This window comes from Homalodisca vitripennis, chromosome 2, assembly GCF_021130785.1.
Source record: "Homalodisca vitripennis isolate AUS2020 chromosome 2, UT_GWSS_2.1, whole genome shotgun sequence".
In the NCBI taxonomy this organism is placed as follows: domain Eukaryota; kingdom Metazoa; phylum Arthropoda; class Insecta; order Hemiptera; family Cicadellidae; genus Homalodisca; species Homalodisca vitripennis.
Window position 1 is genome coordinate 202,037,889 of NC_060208.1, and position 23,289 is coordinate 202,061,177.

The window sequence follows — 23,289 nt, forward strand, 5'->3', positions numbered from 1 at the left end:
TCCATCTCGAAGTACAGTTGTACGCAGCACAACTCTATTACCATTGTTAAAAAGCAATCTCGAATATAAAACAAATTTGTAACTCTTAAACACCTATTTAAAAACTATAAAATAATAATTGACTTTATAAATCGATTAAAAATAACAATTGACCTTTCTCGTAGCAGACGTTGAGACTCAGACTGAAGTAAAGTATGTCCAATGAGAGTTCGTGTTGTGACATGAAAAGTTTTCATTGTTGTGACATGTAAAAAAAGCGGGTTACTCTGTGTTAGTCGATTAGTGCGGTTGAGTTCTTGCCCACTAAAGGGGTCGTCCGAGCCGCCTGCAAGTCTATGGATACTTACTCCCGCAGCACACGGCTGTGTGTGCCCGGAAAACATAGTACACAGGGCTTATGGACAGCGCGCGTTTCCAGTAGTATAGTTCGTTGATAATTTACTAGTGGTTTAGGGTATATTGTATTGATAAATCTAAGGGTTACCTGTACCCTCAGACTGTTGAGATCCAAATTACAGAAATGGTATTCAAACTTTTTTCCAGATATGAAATGTAAAAATTACATATTTTTAATAAATATTTCATTTGATATAAATGTTCTTCTTGTGCATATTAAAAAAACAGGCTTTTAGAATTTTTTCTAAAACTTAATGATTACATTGAAATGAGTTTAGCTTTCTTACATGTATTTCCTTTTTCTTAAATTTACTTGTATTTAAAACTCACTCTTACTTTGGTTGGTTATAAGGTCATTAATTTACAACATCATTCAGTAACGGGGTCTTTTTCCTTGTTCTGACTCCCGTTCTCCTACCACACGACTACTGGAGAAACAAGGTGGCGCCCAGTTCGGATTAGTAACCGTTAACAGTTAACTCTACTACGCCGTAACTTGTTTTGAAAACCACACCTACCCTTCCCACCCCCTAGACTGAGCAAACTGGGGACCGAGCAACATTTGGCGGGGGGGGGGCCTTTGTCAACGTGGGACTGGCTTGTGTGGGGACTATATAAATATATTTGTGAATTTTTTTTTTGTTCTCTGATGGTGATTGATATGGACATTTATGGTTGGTTAACTTGTTGTATATTGCAACACTTTTGTCGGTACTCGTAATTATTAGTGGTTTTGTTTACTAACTGTTACTACCTCTATTATCTTTTCTTAAATTGTGTGTGAGTGTTCGTTTTTTCACTTTGGAATTTTGGTTTCTGCTGTCACCATGAATGCATATTATTTACGTCGTCATGAAAATGAATATGAGTTGAATACTTAAGAGGTTTAGCTACTACAGGAAATGCAAAATGAATTGAGATATCCAGGCTCTTACTCTCAGCTTCTTTTCCTTGATAATGTTGAGATTATGGTAAGATGTTATTAGTAATCTAAATGCTGTAAACCGAACTTGTAAAAATGCGTAGCGGGAAAAATTCAATGACCTGTCTAAGCTAGTTGAAGATTATGAAGGAAATACAAAAGACAATGATATCGAAGACTTATTCTGCCCGCCTTTGGCATCTTTACTTGCGGAGTGGAGCGTATTACCTGTGGATTCATGGACTGGGATAAAGACACGCGGGAGAAGAAAGACGAACTTATTAAACAGAGATCAAAACACATGCTAGATACCTTACCTTTTCCCTCTCATCTAAGGTTACCGGAGAAAGCTGGACGGTGCTGAAGAAAAGAAGGCGGAGTGAAGATACGTCAGTGAATAACTGCGGAAGAAGGAGGCACTATTCCCAAGGTACCCAGTTACAGAAACTTTACAACAAGGACAGAAAAACTACACCCTCTCAGGGGAAAATGTAAATCGGAAGAATATCGCATCGCAAGAAAAGCACCTTCCCCCTCTTGGACATGCTGGACAAGGAAAATCTTACTATGGTTGGAAATTGGAAACTGAAACCTGATGAGTCATGTATAGAGAGGCAGAAACTGCAAAGCCTATACCAGTCTTCAAATGGGTTTACAGTTTAGTAATGGTCCTGGCCCAGAGCATTGGTGGCATTTTTGCAGCGGGCGTTGTTGAGGAACTTCGTCTTGCTCGCGGAGTTTCTGAAGCTCAACTCTTTTTAGGTCAAGCAGTTGATTTATTTACACCGGCAATGCTTTTAATTGGTGGTATCGGGTCGGAACCGTTCGGGCAGAGTCAATTCCTGGGAGCAATTGTGTACGGAGATGAAACTTGTTTTTTCAGCACGCCGGATTAATGACAGATATGTTGCTGCAGGAGATTATGAACAGAAACTCAAGGCGAGATCAAGAGCATATTGATCTTTTCATTGCTTCTATGGAGGGTCTATAATGGTCGTTTGTCAAATCCAATTCCGGAACCCATCAGGCTTCGTCAGATTCTTAAGAATCTAAATCATTATTTGCAGGACAAACTCTGTATGTTTGTGATCTCTTCTATTGATGAACTCCGACAAATGGGACGTAAGGCTGAGCTGGGAAGATTTGAGAAACTACAAATAGGACCTACAAGCCTCCTCCTAGGCCGAGGCACACGTCTTAGAACCTGATCTAGCTTACTCTTCGCACTGATAATCGCAAGAATTCCTCAAATCATATCAAGTTCATGCACTTAATAAACCTACGAGTTTTGGCACCCAAGTCAAGGAAGATCAAATGTTGGAATTGTGGTGAGGAAGGCCACATGTACAGTAATTGTCCTAAAGAGAGGCTAACTTTTCTGGCTATGGCTGTGGGCATGCTGGTGGTTATCGCAAAACAACCTGTCCTAAGTGTAGTTTAAAAAAAACGGGGTAACGAAGGGAGCCTCCCTCGGGCATCTTAGGAGTTACCTACACTCCTTATCTCATTTACCGTCAAACCAATTAAGTTGTCCAATTGTGATTTGGCTTCATTGCCTAAAGGTATAAAAATTTTCTGATTGAAACTATCGCGCTAATGACCTCGACCTTAATCTACCAATTCGAAATTTTTGGATTTAGTTGCCAAAGCATTGTTATTAGATTCTGTGGAGCTATTCAAATACAGTGATCGGTGAAGAGACCTGATGTGGATTTTTGATAAGTTCACGGCAAAAATTCGGCCATTGTCCAACCAATTTGTAGAAACTGCTGACCACCAGAAACATAAGATTATTGGAAGAGCCAACATTCCTATTACTCTCGCTCATAAAAACAAAAACATTTATCTGTCGTTGTTGTACCTTCTCTACTCTCAAACAATTATTTTGGGGATAGATTTTTGGAATGCTATCGCATATTGTTTATGGACGCCTATGAGAAGTCCCTGGGAATTTTCTTTTGAGAAACCCACCCAACACGAGGCCAGATATGTGCAATTGGTCTACAAGACTCTACCGTATTGACTAACCGTCACAAAGGGAAGACTTTATAATAATCTTTTGAGAGAAGTACTTTTGCAATCAAGGAGAGAAATTAGGAAGAACCATTAGTGCAGCATAAAATTGACACTGGAGATGCTTCTCCCCCATAAATGCAACGCTACTATCACCCATGTCTCACCGCTAGATTGCAGCCTTGTGTAACCGAACTCTTGGATAAATGATTGAACTGGGTGTTGTAGAACCTTCAAGAAGTGCTTGGTCCTCCCCTTCCCACCCCCTAGACTGAGCAAAACTGGGACCGCTACAACCGTGACATGAGGTGTGGTTGTCGAGTTATGAATGAAATACATTAAGTTTAATTTAACATTTCAGACACCAATTTCACTTACCTGTCAGGATGTTTGAACACATATATTTCTGTACATAAGAATGTGTTAATGAAAAAGCCTAAGTAAGTTGTGTTTTTTCTCTGACTTTGGTAACTTACATACTGTGTATTTTGAACAAACAAGGCGAATAATTATAGTTATCTTGTTTAGATAGAGTGTAGACAATTTGGGTCCAAAGTACAAAGCATCAGTGTATGCTTTGGTTTTGAAAGCATCAGTTTCAGTTAGAAAAGGCAGTGACTTTTGGTGTTGGGTGTAACGTTTAAAGAAGAGTAAGTTAAGTGCTATTACGTATAGTTTGTAAGTAGTTGGAATACAAAACCAATCATGATGAATCAATTTATAGTCAGGCATTGTCAAGGTCAGGGTAAATTTGGTATGTATGATGTTTATTTGCAGAAAGGTTATAATTTAGTTTAAAATAAAATAAAACAAGGATTGTTTGGTTTTAAGAAACCTTTTAGTTGCTAATCCTCAGTAGTAAAATGTATTCTGAGGTAATGATTTTCATTACTACTTTTCATTACTGTCATTCACCAATTGAATATGTTTTACGTTGTATTCAATAAAGACATTTTCATTTTTTCATTTCATTCTCACTCCAGATTCATGTATTATCTTGAGCTTTTGGAGTAAAGTCAAATTTGCAGCACAACTCTAGAGTTTTTAGGATATATGCTTTTTACATTGTTAGGGATATAAACAGAAATGAAAACCAAAGGAATAAATACAATTTAGTTATAATAAGTAACATTAACAGATATACTCTTATACAGTATAACGTATATGAAATTCCAACTCTTAGGTTTTATTTGTCCCTTTTAAATTGTAAAGTATAGAATTGTACTTTTATTTTATAAAATAGAGAAATTAAAATTATATTGTATGTTTTTGCAGCAGTTTCCTTTTTGAAGACTACATATTCAAGTACTCAGTATTATAGATTAAATTTTGTTCAAAGCATTTGTTAAAACTTACGAAGGAAGTTTTAACATTAATTTTTCTTTAATGAATTTTAATAAAATAAAATAGTGTGATATTGTGTTAAATTCATTTCCTGAGATGACTCATGATAAAAATTGTAAATATCCGTCCAATTGTAAATCTTTTAAATTGTCGTAACCTATTCAAGTCTACTCACTTCTAAATGTTTAAATGTGTTGGAAGTAGTACCTCTTCTAGCTTTTTTATCAAGGAGCAAATACTCATTTTTAAATCTTATTAAGTACGTCCATTTAGATCACTTACCCATGTTACATTTATTGGTTTACCTCTGTTACATTATATTTAACATTTAAAGTTTTTTTAATCAAGAATAATAAAAGTTGTGACTGTAAGGATTGATTCCTGTAACCCCAGACGATGATCTGGTGGACGACATGTATCAAATGTACTGTTTAGTAAAATTGTGGCCTTAGGTTTTATTTATACACTATGTATTTATCCACCAACATAGCTAATAATTTAAAAAATTCATTACTTTAGGGTTAAAATAAAAATATTTCTGGGACTAGTCATGTAAAATCACGGTGAATTTGATATGAAATAATCCTCAAATGCCAATGCCCTGGTTTACTTCATTCCCTATAGGAGTTTATATTAGTAACCACTTCTGATTAGTAATCTATGACAATTAATGCTCCATAAACTCATTAAATAATGCAAGAGTGTATATTCTTTATGTGGGAAAAAACACGTATCAAATTTTAAATGCAAGCATGGTTAATGTTATTTTAGTCATCATGTAATGAAAGGATAACAGGATTTCGGAAATTTGCCATTGTTAGATGTTACAAAAGGTATAACACAACGTTTCATGGATTGGGCTCTATCCTCTTCGTCAGGTGGGGATGTATTGACCCACCAGAATAATGTCCGAAATCCTGTTATCCCTTCAAGCCTTCCATCGTCAATAACAAGCTTTAAAATTTGTGTAATACCTTATGTACGTATATTTTCAGTTAATTTGTTTCACATAACCTAATTTGACGTTATATTTTTACAGTGAACAGTGAGGCGAATGCTCGCCGCATTGCCATGGTGGAAAACTGCTTTGGCAGTTCTGGACAGGTACGTAATTAGTGAATCAATCACGAATTCAATTTATAAAAATAATCCTTTTTATCAATATTATTAGAAGACAGTAAGTATAAAAATTTTATAAAATAGGCATGAAGAGTGTAATTTTATAAAAATGATTTTGTAATATATTCTTATTAGTGTCATAAACTCATTGATTGTGCCTCTTTGTTTCAGCCTTTAGCTGTTCCAGGCAGAGTTCTAGTTGGTGAAGGTGTTCTTACCAAAATGTGCCGCAAGAAACCCAAAGCTCGCCAATTTTTCCTATTTAACGATATATTAGTTTATGGGAACATTGTTATAAACAAGAAAAAAGTGAGTAAATATGTTTTTAATCAATAAACTTAAACACTTGTAACCAGTTAGATAACCAATTTTCAGCCTAGAGGACTTATAAAATAGTATTTTCAATTTTTGATTCGGGTCCATATAAATAAAAATATCTTAATTTTTTTTTAAGTTGTGTGACTAACCAATTTAATGAATAACTGGATTTATTTCTCTGTTTTTGTTAACGTAAAATTGTTTTATTCTCCATCCAGTAGTATACATCTCTAAATATACTTAACCAATGGTAGAATTAAAAAGTATGATATTTTGATTTCTACTAATGACTTGTACAAAATTAGTAAGTGTATACAAACCGAATGTGCAATTTTTTTAGATGTTTTGCTATAAACCCTAATGTTAAATAACAGAGGAACAATAACGTTCCTAAAATAAACACTGATATAATATCGATGTACAATTAGTTATGTTCAAGATTCAAGATACATATATTTAGTAAAGAAGTTGTCTTAGATTATATATGTTTTTTATGTGACTAATATCAATATATTGCTTCCTATTTTCTGGATATAATTCTTATTAATTCAATCTATCATTGGGTACTGTTACTTTTGTATTAGTTAGTGTATTGAACATATTACTGGGCGATAACGCTTTCAGTTAAACTATCAAGAGATATACACACTATCTTGTATCTTATGTGCCAGAGCCTCATCAGTCAGTTGTGGTAAATTATTTTCTTTTAATCCATGCTGTACTTAAAAAAAAACATTATTTAGTTTTAGTTAATGTTACAATTTATTTGTTTATTACACATTAATAAATGTTTCCAAAAGTTAGAATGAAAAACAAAACAGTGGTCTGTAACAAGTTGCATTCTTCTCACCATTTTATTAAATTTAGTTTGCAACTTAGGAAATGTTCAGCATAGAGGTAAACATTTCTCAAATTAATGGTGAATTTATTAATGAGTCATTGGTGAATTTATTAATGAGTCATTGATAGGGCTTAAACTGAGCGTGGTTTATCAATGTCATGGATATATCATCGCTTGTAGAATGTTTGTTGTCAACAGATTTTAATCTTTTAAGTAGTTAAATCATCTGTTGTTTTAAAGTTAAAATTTCTCTTGTCAAATGTAGGCTATTGTTTTTATAAAGAGACTGAGACAGATTTGGTAATACAGTTTTTCCAACAGCTTTGACAATGAAATGATTAAATGGATCATAACAGATGGTCGTTAAAAAGATTTGATTACCTTGGCATAGAGGATTACTACTGATCTTGAGTTCATAATGTTCCCTTGTAGATTCTACTTAATTTTTAGAATGAAAAAGAACTAAAATGGTTTGTAACATAATTTTTTATTAGGTTAACATTTCACATAAACTCTTTCATGTCGCATTATGACTCCTTGTTTTGTAATTGAGTAGCTTTTTTCAATTAATGACAAGCCATAATGTTGTTAAATTCATTATTTAATTGTTTGATTTGTTAGGCGAATGTGAGTTAAGTTAAAACGTTGTGAAAAGATGGTCAAGAACATTCAATTCTAACCGGAGCGTAACAAACAAACATCCAAGATTCTTTATCGTTGTAAGGAAGCTAATTTTCAAAAGGTCTTTGATTAAATCATCTACTGCCTTTTATGTGACTGATAACTAAGCTTGAACCTCCCTTGCAATGAATTTTTAATAATTGGAACATTTTAACCCAATTAATCAGTAAATACACCATAAAACTGATATGTTTTATATTTTTCACGTTTAAAGATATTATATATAGCATCATACAAAAAGGTTTGTGATCTTAGTGGAATCTTCTAGGTCTCTAAACAATGCCATATTTAAGAATACTCTAGTCATTAGAAGTTTAAATTTTTTAATATATAAACTTTTATATTTATAGCCTATATTGTAACATTTAATTAGCTTTGAATGCTTAAATAAATATATGCAGTATACACCATCTTAACTATAAGGTTCTTCGCATTACTTGTATAATAATGGAAATTTTACACTTTTCATCGTTTTTATCGATTTGTATCGTTTTTATGCTGATTACTCAGCTGGAACAACTGCTCAGACGAGCGTAAGGTTTTACTTCTCTTTAAACAACTTTAGACATAAATGCATACAATCATTTTAAAGGGTTGGAGGTTGTAAAATATACAAGAGGAAGTATTTTTTGTAGGATCTAGTCCTTTTTTATTCCAAGATAACTTTTTATGAATTTATAAACATTGTTCTTTCAAAAGCTACTAGAAAATTGAATTATTTGCACTTGAACCAAACCAATGTGGCTATCAGGCTACGTTATTGTTTGGTGCATGCTATAAAAAAAAAATAATTTCTGTACCGACAGACTTGTTAATAGCAGAGAGGTGGAATTTATGCTAAGCGATGTGTGTAGTTGGCGAGCTGAAATTTCACGCATCTGACTATAAGAGACGAATTCTTGGTCAGCAGTTGGTGCGCAATGGCCCCAGGTGGTTTTAGATTCAACCACAAGCCAAAACATCTAGTTGTGTTTTTATCTTTAATTATATTTTATTCGATACAGAGAAGTATTGTGCAAGTGGATCAATGTCTAGCACCATAAGATGTCATCTGTAAGAAATATAGTAATTAAAATAAAAGGCAAAATTTTGAGCTGAAGTTCTACTTCCTCGTGCTGATACAGACACAAAGTGGATGAGCGTTCCATCTGCCAAAAAAACTTCTCATATAGTTAAAAGTGGAAAATTGATTTTTACAGTTACGGTTTTTTGGTCCGTTTAGTTAAAGTTCATACACTGGACTGTAATCCACATGCCCTGATGACAGATGATTTGGGATTCTGCATCTGTTTGCTTGTCGAAGCACTTGCACTTGGTCAATAAATCACTATTTTTTTTTACCAACTGGTATATTTAAATTTATGATAGAGACAATGTTTTACCCGCAGTGTTTCACAAATTTTTATCTCCTAAATCTTTGGAGCGAATTTTGTGCATGAATTAAAGTAATTCATTCTTGAGGTTTAATCGTTATGTAATGTTGCTTCACACCCCCAGCTTCCCTCGTAATGGCATTATGTAATTTAGGGACCCCTCGTTACATATTTAATTTAGCTCTGAAAGTACTAAAGTTCCTGTACACAGATGTCGCTGTGTCTCACTGTATGTGCTTGTGTTTACCTTTGAATAGTAAATTTGTCTGGAAGTATATTTATGTAACAAATAATCTTTCATAAAACTTACTCTTGCTTGTCTCGTTTACAGTACAACAAGCAACACATAATCCCTTTAGAGGAGGTAAAATTAGAATCACTGGAGGATGATGGACGTAAGTATTAATGTATATTTATAATCTGTAATGTTTAAAGTTTATTATTGACAGTAGATTATTTGAAATAGTATTTTTGTAACATATAACAGTGGCAAAGTTTTGCAAACATGTAGTTTTATATAGATATAAATGTATTATTCCTCTAATTAATACATCTGAAATGGAAAGTCTTTTTTATAAATCTTCACCACAATTGACTAATAGCATTAAATAAGGGTTGGACTGGAATTTTAATTTTTAATGTAATTGTGTTACACCATAGTAAATTGTGATAGCTTTCAATCAGAATACTCATTTTATGTTATAAGATTTGATCACAATGTTATTGATTGATACACTAGGGACTGATTTCTAAGGATAATGATTTCAGTGTCAACTACTCATGCTCTCCATGACGCTAGCGAGACTATTCTAGTCAGTTAGTACAAGACTAGGGACTGATTTCCAAGGATAACGATTTTAGTGTCAACTATTAATGCTCACCATGACTCTATTGAGACTATTATAGTCAGTTAGTACAAGACTAGGGACTGATTTCCAAGGATAACGATTTCAGTGTCAACTATTCATGCTCTTCCATGACTCTAGCGAGACTATTCTAGTCAGTTAGTACAAGACTAGGGTCTGATTTCCAAGGATAATGATTTCAGTGTCAACTATTCATGCTCTCCATGACTCTAGCGAGACTATTCTAGTCAGTTAGTACAAGACTAGGGACTGATTTCCAAGGATAACGATTTCAGTGTCAACTCTTAATGCTCTCCATGACTAGTGAGACTTTCCTAGTCAGTTAGTACAAGACTAGGGATCGATCTACAAGGGGTCAAACCCCTAAGTCAAAGGTCAACTCCTGGTGGAGGTTGATTGACATTTAAATATTTGCAGTATGGCCACTACTATTAATATGGTGTTAATTTGTGATTAGTCTCAATTGACTAAATTTCCTGGTAAGTTGAAGAACATTATATCAAAATGCTCCAATACATGAGAATTTTATGGATGACTTAGAACAAATTGTCAATTTTTATTTTTAAACCTGTCATGCATGTTACAGGTTCTGTGTTACTTTTAAAATAACATTATTTTTAGTTATAGGTAGATTTTTCTACAAGAAAAAATGTTTTTTATGCTCCAGAGTTGAGAAACGGGTGGTTAATCAGGACAGCGTCCAAGTCATTTGCTGTGTATGCTGCCACATCCACGGAGAAGCAGGAGTGGATGGCACACATCAATAAGTGCATCGAAGATCTGCTGAGAAAAAGTAAATGTTTTATGATTAAAGTAGTGTCTTTAACACTTACAAGACCACTGACGACTGATGTGGTTAGGTAAAATTTAACTGTCGCAATGTACGTCATCAGAAAATCTTGACGCAAATTTAAGGATATTTTTGCTAGGGTGAATTGAAGCAAAAGATCAAACTCAACCAATAATCTTGTTCTATTTACTGTCTGTCTGTCTGTCTTTATTTTTATGTGAAAAAAATCCTGTTTAAAACCTGATAAACCACACTGTGGTAAACTTTTTATGTTCACAGGGTGTATCAATAAAAAAAGTTTGGTCAAATTTGGAAAAATAAATTTTATAAACAGTTGCCATTTAGAAGGTTTAAACTAAAATGTCCTTACTTCTAATTCTACAAGAACAGACCAGAGTAATTTTTGTGAACAATATATCAAATCAGATTTAACAGATAACTGACTTATTGCAAGTTTGGTTTGACCATGCATGTCCAGGCTCAAGTTCCTTCACAATAAGGTAGCAGTTCTACAATGGAACAAATAATAGATAATAATAATAATAATAATAATAATATTAATATATGCAAGTTTCATACAGGATATTATGTGTACTTGTATGTGTGGTTATATGTGGTATGCATGCAGAACATTATGTGTACATTTATCATTCAGGTTTTTAAATGTACTTTTTCAGGTGTTATCTGCATGTTGTGCAGTTTTTATTTACACTTTTTTACCATACGTAATTCAAAATTTGATGTAGACAGACAAGTTAGCATTGAGAGGGTGCTCTTCAGCGTATGATAGCGTCTTTCTCTGTAGTCCCTCCTACTGGCAGACATACTATATGCATACTGAATGGGTCACTATAATATTTGATTGTAAAAACTTGTTTCTTTAATTTATTTAATTTGAGCCCCCGAGGGTGAAAGATAGATATGAGATAAAGTTTACCTAAATGTAAGTTTGATTAATTTCAACATAGGTCTGTAAGTTTCCAGCTAGCCCTACTGGCTGGGACTGGTTCCACTATGTGGTGACTGCCCACCACATATATCAGACCGCCGAATCAACGGTTAGAACCGGTCTTTCTGATAAGCCGCGTGCGGATGGAGGACCGGTGGTCTGATAACGAGGAGTCTAGATTGAGTGGCGAAAGAGGGAGGACGTCTGATCGGCGAGTGGCAGTGACGGAAATATTACCTGTCGCAAGTCTTAGTTTTATTATTTGTTTTAAGTATTGTGTGTTACATTATGGATTGATTTAATAATCAGGGGGGGGGGTTAGGTGCCGGAAAATTATAGGGTTGTAGTAAATTCTAAATTGTTAGTATGTCGGGGCGGGTTTGGTCGTGATGGGAGGTCGGCGTGGGGTTGGTGTTGGTATGTGTAAATTATCTTTGGCGGTTAATAAATTGTTTTACGATTTACTTTTACTGATTCGTCCTTAAATTATAACTTTAAATACTTATCAAAGCTGGCAGGAGGATATTGTGTAATTAGGATTATGGTCGCTCCACGGTCTTCATCGTGCAGGCGGCTACAAGCCTAGTCCTGCACGGTGACACGTTGTTTCCACAAAACCCATACAAATCGTCACAATTGGTAGCAGAGCGAAAACTATAAATTTTATTGAATCAAATTATTTTACATCTGTTTTCAAAATCCTTGGTTAACTAAATTCTTAATACTTCATTTCCAAATCTTATATAAATTTTTTTAATAGAACCTAAAACAAATCATTCGACATTATATAACTTTTCTAAATTGAATATGTTCTACACTTATTACTAAACAAGGTAATATCAATCTATTTACCTTATATTCTTTTTCCACATTTCTTATCACTGTCTGTACACTTCTTATCACTGTCTGTACACTTCTTATCACTGTCTGTACACTTCTTATCACTTGCCTGAATCTCTCCAGCACTATCAGTCTGTGTCTGACATTGAAGGAAGTAGTGCTGTCTCACAATGTTCAAGATAGAGTATCGTGCGCTGATTAAATTCTTGTGTAAACAGAACCTTACTCCTGCACGAATTAAAGAGCGGTTGGATGAACAGTCCATCCCTTCATATTCTACTCTAAAACAACGGATAAAAATGTTCAGGTTAAGGTGAAAAATTCTAGAACTTATATGAGAAAATATTCTTTTGTCTTAAGAAAAACTATATACTTCGTTTAAAAAAATCATATTTCCTTCTTCCTTAGACCGAAAACTTATGGACCTGACCATGTAGCTGGTATCGTAGGTTTTTAAATTTAATTGTATTTTAAAAATTTAGCCCATAGTTTTAATATTTTGTGGAAAAGTTTCAACTGAATTTTTTGTATTTTAGTGTTGGACATTTGAAACTGATGTAACCTAATCTACTAATCGGACAGTTTTGACAGGATCATATGTTAGTTTGTTTTTCATCAATATTCATTTTATACATATGTAGCTAAGGTGAGAAGGATTTATTCAGTGTGAATGTTTAGTTCAGCAGTAGATTTCAGACGTTGCACTAGACAGAAAGTGAAGTGGAGCTGAACTCAACATTCACAATGTTCATTTTGATGTGGTTCCTAGGTGGTAAGAAGGCGGTGGAGGTTCATGCCGCTGTGTGGGTGCCAGACTCGGAGGCAGCTGTCTGTATGCACTGCAAGAAGAATCAGTTCACTGTCCCCAACAGAAGGTGAAGTGGAGCTGAACTCAACATTCACAATGTTCATTTTGATGTTGTGGTTCCTAGGTGGTAAGAAGGCGATGGAGGTTCATGCTGCTTTGGGGGTGCCAGACTCAGAGGTAGCTGTCTGTATGCACTGCAAGAAGAATCAGTTCACCGTTCTCAACAGAAGGTGAAGTGGAGCTGAACTCAACATTCACAATGTTCATTTTGATGTTGTGGTTCCTAGGTGGTAAGAAGGCGGTGGAGGTTCATGCCGCTGTGTGGGTGCCAGACTCGGAGGCAGCTGTCTGTATGCACTGCAAGAAGAATCAGTTCACTGTCCCCAACAGAAGGTGAAGTGGAGCTGAACTCAACATTCACAATGTTCATTTTGATGTTGTGGTTCCTAGGTGGTAAGAAGGCGATGGAGGTTCATGCTGCTTTGGGGGTGCCAGACTCAGAGGTAGCTGTCTGTATGCACTGCAAGAAGAATCAGTTCACCGTTCTCAACAGAAGGTGAAGTGGAGCTGAACTCAACATTCACAATGTTCATTTTGATGTTGTGGTTCCTAGGTGGTAAGAAGGCGGTGGAGGTTCATGCCGCTTTTGGGGTGCCAGACTCAGAGGCAGCTGTCTGTATACACTGCAAGAAGAATCAGTTCACCGTTCTCAACAGAAGGTGAAGTAGAGTTGAACTCAACATTCACAATGTTCATTTTGATGTTGTGGTTCCTAGGTGGTAAGAAGGCGGTGGAGGTTCATGCCGCTTTTGGGGTGCCAGACTCAGAGGCAGCTGTCTGTATACACTGCAAGAAGAATCAGTTCACCGTTCTCAACAGAAGGTGAAGTAGAGTTGAACTCAACATTCACAATGTTCATTTTGATGTTGTGGTTCCTAGGTGGTAAGAAGGCGGTGGAGGTTCATGCTGCTGTGTGGGTGCCAGACTCGGAGGCAGCTGTTTGTATGCACTGCAAGAAGAATCAGTTCACTGTTCTCAACAGAAGGGTGAGTTCACTGTAGTATCTGAAGATAGTATTACTGGAATGTGCATTGTGTAACATTCCTACTAGTAGAATGTCTGTATCATTTAGATGAAAGATATTTTTACAAACTCATTGCATGCTTCGTTGTACAATGTTATATTTGACTGGTCATCAGTTAATAAGTGTGCACTGCACAGTTAGTTACTCATTATGCAGTGTGTATAAGTCAAATCAAATCACCTTTATTGCAATTCAACATTTTACAACCATGGGCATGAGCCAATAATTTATACATCATCCAATAATAACATAATTTGAACAATCAAAATGCATTTATAAACTCCTTAACACTATAATAAGACTTGGAAATTAAGAACTTCTTCAAACTCTGTTTAAACGTATTGAAATTCATTTCCATCCTGAGGGAACCGGGAAGAGCGTTGAAAAAATATAATTGAATCATAAAACATTGGGTTTTTAAAAAAATTAAGTATTATGATTTGGAATGTTAAATTTGTTTCTGTTTCTGATCTGATATTTAGATTGTGGGAAAAGGTATTGTAAAAGTTCTGGGTTTTTTTCAAAGTAAAGTCTGGTATGAAAAATGTAAATTGAGGGAAAGGTAAGGATTCTTATTGAGTCGAATAACTGTTTGCAAGCATCCATTGGTTTGAGATGAGTTATTATTCGAACTGCTTTTTGTTCTAAAATAAAAATCTGTTTTCTGTAACTATTTTTAGAACCCCTTACACCAACGGCATAAGAGAGATGTGGATAAATGAGAGCACAATATGCAGTGAGCATCATGTCAGTGTTTGTAAAAGAAAACAATCTGCAAAGGCCAAACCATACTGAGCCCAACTTTAAAGCTACATTTTTTATGTGATAATGATAATTCAGGTTTCTATCTATTGAGATCCCTGAGAATTTTACAAAATGATCAGATTCAACTATAACATCTTCAATGTGTAGGCTCTTAAGCTGTATTAACTAGAAGACTGTTACTATAAAACCACTGAAGGATGTTTTTTGACTGAATGAAAGCGTCCATCTCCAAGACATTACAACATTTATCATTGATTACCAAGCAAGTGTTATATGCAAACACATATAACCCAGAACCTGCTACGGAGCTTCTAATATCATTTACAAGGATGATGAATAGTAAAGGCCCCAATATTAAACCCTGGAGCAAACCAACTCTGACAAATTTGATGTACACGACCCTCACCGGATGGAATGCTGACAGATTGATGACGACCAACCAAATAGGATCGAAACCATTCTTAAGCTACACCTCTCACACCAATCAGCCCAAGTTTTTCCAGAAGTCACTCATGAGGAACCATGTCAAATGCTTTTCGCAGGTCAAAAGAAATCCTATTACTTAATGCGAAAATCGCATTAACAGTTGATCTTTCCTTTACAAAACCGAACTGATTTTCAAAAAAGAAGTCACTCTGATAAATCAACTACCATAACCTTTTTAACACAGCTTTTTCAAAAACCTTTGAAAATGTAGATGTGATGGAAATTGGTCTGAAGTTATCAGTTTCATCCATCTTTCCTCTTTTATGAATAAGCTTCACAATAAAAAGTTTTAGATAATCAGTAAATGCCATTTTCAAAAGAATAATTTATCAGATGAATAAGTGGTTGGATAAATAAAAGAGTGCAGTCTTTGAGCAGTTTGGAAGAGATATTGTTCAGAAGATGTCTTGGTTTTTAGGGAACCTATAATGTCAGCAATTTCAGTTTCAGAAACTGGAGTAAGGAAAAAGGAGGGTGCCAAAGATTTGATTAGTCCAGTATGAAAATGCTGGCTATTGTCCTTGGCATTGCACTGCAGAGCTACATTTATAAATATTCGTTAAACATATTTTCAACTGATTTTTGGTCTTTTATTAATGAACTACCTATCCTCGTTTTTAATGCCATCAACTGCGTTTATTGAAGACAGTAGTATTCCTATGGCCATTTATAATATCCCAAGCTGTCTTGATTTTATTTGAAGAGTGATGTAATTTATAAAAGCTACAAATGACTTAAAATTTCTTATAATACCTCTTTTTTAGGGAAAAATAGAAGTGTTTTGCATTGTGAGAAATGTCTAAATCTTTAGTGAAGAACCACCACTCTCCGACCATGTCTCGCATTTCCAATATTTCCTGGTTCAAGGGTACTTTGAAATTTTTCACTTCAAACAATTACCTTTCAGCAATTAGAACAAACATCAGACAACTAAATGGTACAGGTAGATAGCCCATGAGACTTCACCAGAACGCCGATGGCCTGGTGCTAGAATACTCAACAGTAGCGGTGAACGCAAGTAGCTTGCGAGTACACTTGTCAACAGGGTTTAAACGTGTTAATGTCATGATTCTTCAAGAATAGTTCTTGTGACCATCAAATTTGGATCTTAATGCTCTCCACACTCCCCGGAGAGGCATGCTAACTCGATATTTTTTTTTGACAGCACCACTGCAGGAAGTGTGGGGCCGTAGTGTGTGGTCCGTGCTCCAATAAGCGGTTCCTCCTCCCCAACCAGTCCTCCAAGCCGCTTAGAGTCTGCCTCAACTGTTACGACACCTTGTCTCGTGCCAAGGCCCAGCAGAACTCCAATGACAACTCACTAAACAAATCAGGTGAGGAAATTGCCATTTCTTTGTTCAGTGGTACAGGATCTAACATGAGCACTGTACATGATGTTCAGAAAGTAAGGAGTGTTTCTACTTGGTGCCGCCAGGCGCATCCCCTCAATACTTTGTAGTTCTCACTTTTATCTAAATCTCAATAATTAGGCCAAATCCAATTGCAGTTGAATTGTACAGTTTGTCATGAATGATGAATGGTTTTCTGAGTGGTAGTCATGATGATGATGATGATGTGACAGTATTTGATTATGGATGTGACAATTGGCTTAATATCATACTTAGTGCTGTGACTGCATAATTTGTGTAAAACGTAATCTTATTTCCAGGCGTATGTGGCTGATGTCATGATTATTATTTGAGTGTATCAATTCACACTGTGTGTCAAAACACTGCTGATCAATTAAAATATTTGTTTTTTTTTATATATGCATTTTCCAATGATTTTTCTCCCCCAAAAATGATATTATAAAGGAAAATTATTAATTGCATGAGGTATGAAAATGTGCTCCTGTTCCACATTCCAACAAAATTTGTCAAGAGCTATTATTACTAATTTATATTTTTTGATCGGGTATCTGCTCTAATCATGTTTTCTCGTGTTCTGAGGTGCAAGACATGTAATCTGAAACTTTGAATGCTTTGATTTAGCTCCTGTATCTTTTCAGCCTTTCATAATTTTAATTCCCCAATTCTAATGTGAACAGATATGAAGGAGCGTAGTGGGTCAGCTGATTCGTCCGGTGAAGAAGACTCCGATGAAGAGGAAGACAGATCCATGACCAATGACACTGCTCCAGACCAGGTACTTTCTTCATAGCCCCCTTCTTCATTGTGCTTCTCTATCTCGCTCTGTCTTTCTGCAGATCTGACTTATATTTATTTATCTGCTCTTGTGTGTAAATTGTCTTTCAATCGCTGTACAGTTTTATTAGAATTAAATTATGTTTTGTTACAAAATGTTTTATTATTTGGTTTTTATCAGTAATATTTGCTTCGATTCAATATAAATATATTGTTAATAGCTTTTATTTTACTTGTTTTGACACATATTCTGTGCTACTTATTAATAATAATGAGTAGGCTACATCCTGTTTCTTCTATGTAATAAATGATAACTTAAAGTGCGATGTCAAAAGCCATAAGCACAGAGTATGACTTACTGTGATGTTTTATTAAACAGCTACTAATTTTAGGGTATTCTGTATGTATAAACCTCCTAAATTTATGAATATAGATCATAGATGAAGCAAGAAATACAGCTAACATGTAAATACCTTAAGAATGATGTGAGAAGTTGAGATACCGAATTTTATTGGCAGTTTCTAAATTAAATGATGTGGAATTTAAAAATATGTTGATCAAATTGTTTTCACTGTTTTAGACATTTAACTGCTTGAACCTTTTGCTGTGATTACCTTTATAATATATTGCAACTATATGTAACAATAAAAATGTTGAAAAACAAAACTCTACATAGTAAATGCATCATTATAACAGTTATAAGCTGGTTCTAGACAGAACTGGCTGAATGGTAGCATAGGGTTCTGTTGTTTTTTTCTTGTAGCCATCATGGTGAATATTGTTATGTGTATCCTAAAGATGATTATGATAAACTGGTTACTTTTTTACCTCTCATTGCTTTTAATTGTCTTTAATTCATCCAAAGTAAAGATAAATTAAACATTTTAATACTAACAGAATTGAAGTTTCAAAGAAGTAAATTTATACAACACGTTCACTGTGGGATAAGGCTCCTTTTAAGTACTCAATATACAGCAAACTACAACTCACTAATTTAGTTCACTTGGTGCTATTGTGGTTCTTTATGCTAAAAAATCATATTAGATGATATTACTTTGTTACCTGTAAGTAATAAACGCAACTGTCCGGACAGTGGCTCACATTTTTGGCAAAGTAGATATAAAATCGTAATAACTATCTAGTTGTGATGCACCACTTTGATTTTCACATAGTTTGTCTGTAAGCAAGTTAACTGTCCGGACAGTGGCTCACATTTTTGGCAAAGTAGATATAAAATCATAGTAACTAACTAGTTGTGATGCTCCACTTTGATTTTCACATAGTTTGTCTGTAAGCAAGTTAACTGTCCGGACAGGGTCCTGCACATAGCATATAACAGAGTAAAAAAACAGAAAAATATTTGAATAGTTGTAATACTAAATAGTCCTAACGGCTCAGTCGGAACAAGTAGATTTGTGACTACTGAAACATTAGTAATTTATTCTCATAGGATATACATGTACTCAATTCTTGAATAAGTTTTAAGTTAATCTTATATACATTCCAGAACACTTTTTTTTCTCTAGGTTGACAAATCACAGAGCTATGAATTTAAAATAGTATGAAAGGCCACCATATTCGAATTAAATGGTGTAACAAGCTGAGTAATGAATGTAGTCAACATACGAGGGCTGTTTTTTTAAGTAAGGGTCGTTCTCCCGTACACGGTAGTAGTTCGCGTTTCTGCCGTAACGAGCGTGCGCCCCGCCTCCCGGCATTCTTAGCGAACAACTTCATGCCAGTTGCAGCTCTGTAGCTAACCTGTATGCATTACTGTGGATCTTTAAAATGTTTAAGATTATCGAATCACCCGCCGCGTGTGAGATTCGGTCAGTGATACGATTTTTGACTGCAAGAAACATGTCGGCTGCTGACATTCACCGTCAGCTTTGTGAGGTGTATGGTGCCAAGGCAATGAGTGAAGGTAAAGTGCGGAAAAGGGTCCGAGAATTTAAAGATGGCCGCGAAAATGTCCACGATGAAGATCGCTCAGGCCGGCCATCTGTGATCACGGGAGATTTGATTACTGTAGTTGACGCAAAAATTTATGAGGACCGACGGTTCACAATAACCACTCTCTCTATGGAATTTCCTCAAGTGTCCAGGTCAGTACTGTACAAAATTGTGTCAGAAAACCTAAACTTTAAAAAATTGTGCTCAAGATGGGTACCCAAACTCCTCACTGAGGATCACAAAAAAAAGAGATTAAGCAGTTCTTTGACTTTCTTGACCCGCTACGACGAGGAAGGAGACGACATGTTGAGTCGAATTGTCACAGGAGATGAAACATGGGTATCCCATATCACTCCTGAATCAAAGCAACAGTCCATGGAATGGCGGCACACAACATCTCCAGTCAAAGTCAAAGCCAAGCAAACGCTGTCGCGGCGCAAAGTTATGGCAACTGTGTTCTGGGACAGGCACGGTGTTTTGCTAGTGGACTTAATGCCGCGAGGAATGACGATTAACTCAGAAGCCTACTGCGCAACCCTGGCCAGTCTCCGACGCGCCATTCAGAACAAAAGACGCGGCATGCTGACAAAGGGAATTCTGCTCCTCCACGACAATGCAAGGCCTCACACCGCTGCTCGGACACAGGAAATGATCGACTCTTTTGGCTGGGAAGTTTTGGAAGTTTTGAATCATCCGCCGTACAGCCCCGACCTTGCTCCGAGCGATTTCCACCTTTTTCGTTACTTGAAAAATCATCTTGGCGGGAAGCGCTACAATGACGACGAAGAAGTCAAGACGGCCGTGAACTCCTGGTTGTCAGAGCAGGCGGCAGATTTCTTTGAAGAGGGATTTCAAAACTTAGTTTTAAGATATGATAAGTGCCTTAACAAACAAGGCAACTATGTAGAAAAATAAAGAAAAGTATGCAGATTCTGAAAATAAATGTATTTTGAAAAAAATAATTGTTGTTTATTTACAAAAAAAAAACGGCCCTTACTTAAAAAACAGCCCTCGTATTTAAAAGCTCAAATTTTTTACTAAGTTGGAACTTGTTTCAGCATTCCTATCCTATCGGTTCTTGGTAATAGTTAATTTCTTATGGGATTTACATCTAATCAGTATCTCTAAAACCATTTTTGTACAATATATATATATATAGGTTTATATATATAAAAAATGGTTTTCGAGATACTGATTAGATGTAAATATACATCAACATATGTACATAGAGGAAGCTCTATGGGTCATGTTGGATGAAGTTAAGCAGACACTTTCAGTAAGTGCTTCCATAAGAGTGATTGCAATAGGCTGATTTTATCTACATAATCTACCTGAAACAACAAGGACATGTCATTTACAAAGGACATTGTTAGGGTTCGTATGTGTATTTGTTTTATTGATACGTCCAGACAGTAGACCCACATTTGCAGACCAAACTGAGGTAAATATACTTAGAACAAGTTTGAAAAGTATCAGAGATCAGCGGCAAGATTGCACCACATGACAGGTCTGTAGTCAGTCCCCTGCAATATGCATAAAAGTGTATTCTTGGGCAATTACATAAAGTGCATGATAAAACTGTCTAGTGTATTCTACAAGTCTATTCTAGCCTATTTCAAGTGAAGAAGGCAGTTATGTCTCGACATATCAGCGCTGTAGCCTCCCCCTGCCCATGATCTCCTCCCGTGGGAAGTGACAATCCTACAGTAGTCTGGGAGCCAATAGGAGTTAAGCTTGTCAATTTTATTCCTGATCACTGTTGAATGCACTATAGTGATCGTGAAATGCGATATTGTAGCCCTCCAACTAGAACTTTGGAGGGGGGAAAGGGAGGAACTTAGCGGGAGATGAAAGTCTTCGCTGCCACCCATATCTCAAGAACTGTTAGCGACACAATATTGTAATAAAAGCGAATTTATTAGTAAAAAATCTTTGTTTTTGCTTCTAAATTGTTTAAATAAAAATTAAAAAATATTTATAATTTTACTAAACCCCTCTTCTTAATTGGTTTGTATATTCCTTTTAAGGTTTTGTATAATTCTTTGTCTTGTCAATGTCTTGATAATTTTATAATAAACAATTTATTTTTTATTTATATATATATATATATATATATATATATATATATATATATATATATATATAGAAGGATTCTTAATGCTTTTTCTGCAGTAATATAATACTTCTTAACAATATTAATGTTTACAATTTTCTAACTCAAATGGAAGGTTCTCAAAGTGATAATTCAAAAATGTGGAAAATGTGTATTATTGAAAGAATTAACTTTAAATACAAACTAAGTCTAATAAAGATACAGTGTTTTATATAATAGCTATATTTTTGAAAGTAGTTTTTAAAAGTAAGTACTTACTTACTTACTCCCATGGCCATGGATACCCTAGGTGGTATTTGGCCTCACCAACCAGCTGCCTCCATCTCTCCCTGTCTTCACAATCCTCCTGACCCGCTCTGAATTTCCGCAAGTCCTTCTTTCCTGGTCCTTCCAGCGATTTTTGGGTAAGTATTTTTACTTAAAGTAAATATTTGTAAAATATGAAACTCAAAATTAAGTTGTGACAAACTTGTTAATTCAAAGCCAATGGGAGAAGCATGGGAGGACAATGTCTGGTGGTAGTTAGTGCCAATGTGATGAGGTAGTGGTACCTAGGGTCCCGCTGAGGAAACCTTTACTGCACTTAAATCTAAGAGGTCTCCTGTGCGCCACATCCAGGATAGGTAATACTCCTGCATGTGGTACATTGGGCATAGCTATAATGAGGATACCGGGCACTATCTCGGCCATGGGAGGCTAGCTCTGTTCCAACCTGTGCAATCAAAGCGGGCAAAGAGTCTCCCTCATATTATTTCTTGCTAAAGCTTTTATCACTAAAGTAGCTCCCCAACTACCCCAACCATCATCCTATGCAGTGAACTACGACGTTACCCCACTGTCTTGTCAGTTCCTAGACATCCATTGGCTTGCCAGGTGTAAGTGACATCAGTTTATGTACTCAGTAATTCCATTGGCAGGTACAAACCAGCCAGAAATAAATATCCAGTGATGACAGCTAGCTTGCTTGAGACAGAAAAACATTGAAGACGACGGTGGTGCCAAGGGTATAAGGGATTAACCTCAATTTATGAAGGGTAATTTTTGTTAAGTGGCGGTTAATGGATTAAAGCTTATGAACTCCAAGTCGCAAGTAAAACATGATTATGGAATTGTACTATCGTTATCTGATACAAGTTTTTGTAAGATATAATGATGGTAAATGTCTAAAATCTTATCATTTTAAGTTATCTATTATCAATAATGTGCTTTAAAGTTTTTTTAAACCTATCCTTTTTCTTGCCAACATGAAATGTTAGTACATCAGTTTGTGCATAAATGCTGATAGTGTTTTTGGGTTGGTGAAATTGTGTGTTTTTTACTACTTAACTACAGTTTCATCAACCTTTGTATTGAACAACTGGATCATAAGGCTATTGCATGTAACACAATAAATTTAATTAATTTGATAATACTGGATATTCCTAGGAAGTCATTGAAGAAATTGATTAATAATGTAGGATTCAACACCAATCCTTGTAGTATAC

At 35.4% G+C, this 23,289-nt stretch overlaps 1 protein-coding gene across 2 annotated transcripts in view; it reads left to right on the plus strand.

Moving 5' to 3' along the window:
• Positions 1–23,289, plus strand: part of LOC124355276 (pleckstrin homology domain-containing family F member 2) — a 41,770-nt gene that overhangs the window by 8,906 nt on the left and 9,575 nt on the right. For both annotated transcript variants that reach the window (XM_046806332.1, XM_046806334.1), the window contains exons 2-8: positions 5,715–5,779; positions 5,966–6,103; positions 9,339–9,402; positions 10,541–10,666; positions 14,200–14,306; positions 16,761–16,929; positions 17,643–17,740. In XM_046806332.1, coding sequence (XP_046662288.1) covers positions 5,715–5,779; positions 5,966–6,103; positions 9,339–9,402; positions 10,541–10,666; positions 14,200–14,306; positions 16,761–16,929; positions 17,643–17,740 — 767 coding nt within the window. The remainder of the gene's footprint in view (positions 1–5,714; positions 5,780–5,965; positions 6,104–9,338; positions 9,403–10,540; positions 10,667–14,199; positions 14,307–16,760; positions 16,930–17,642; positions 17,741–23,289) is intronic.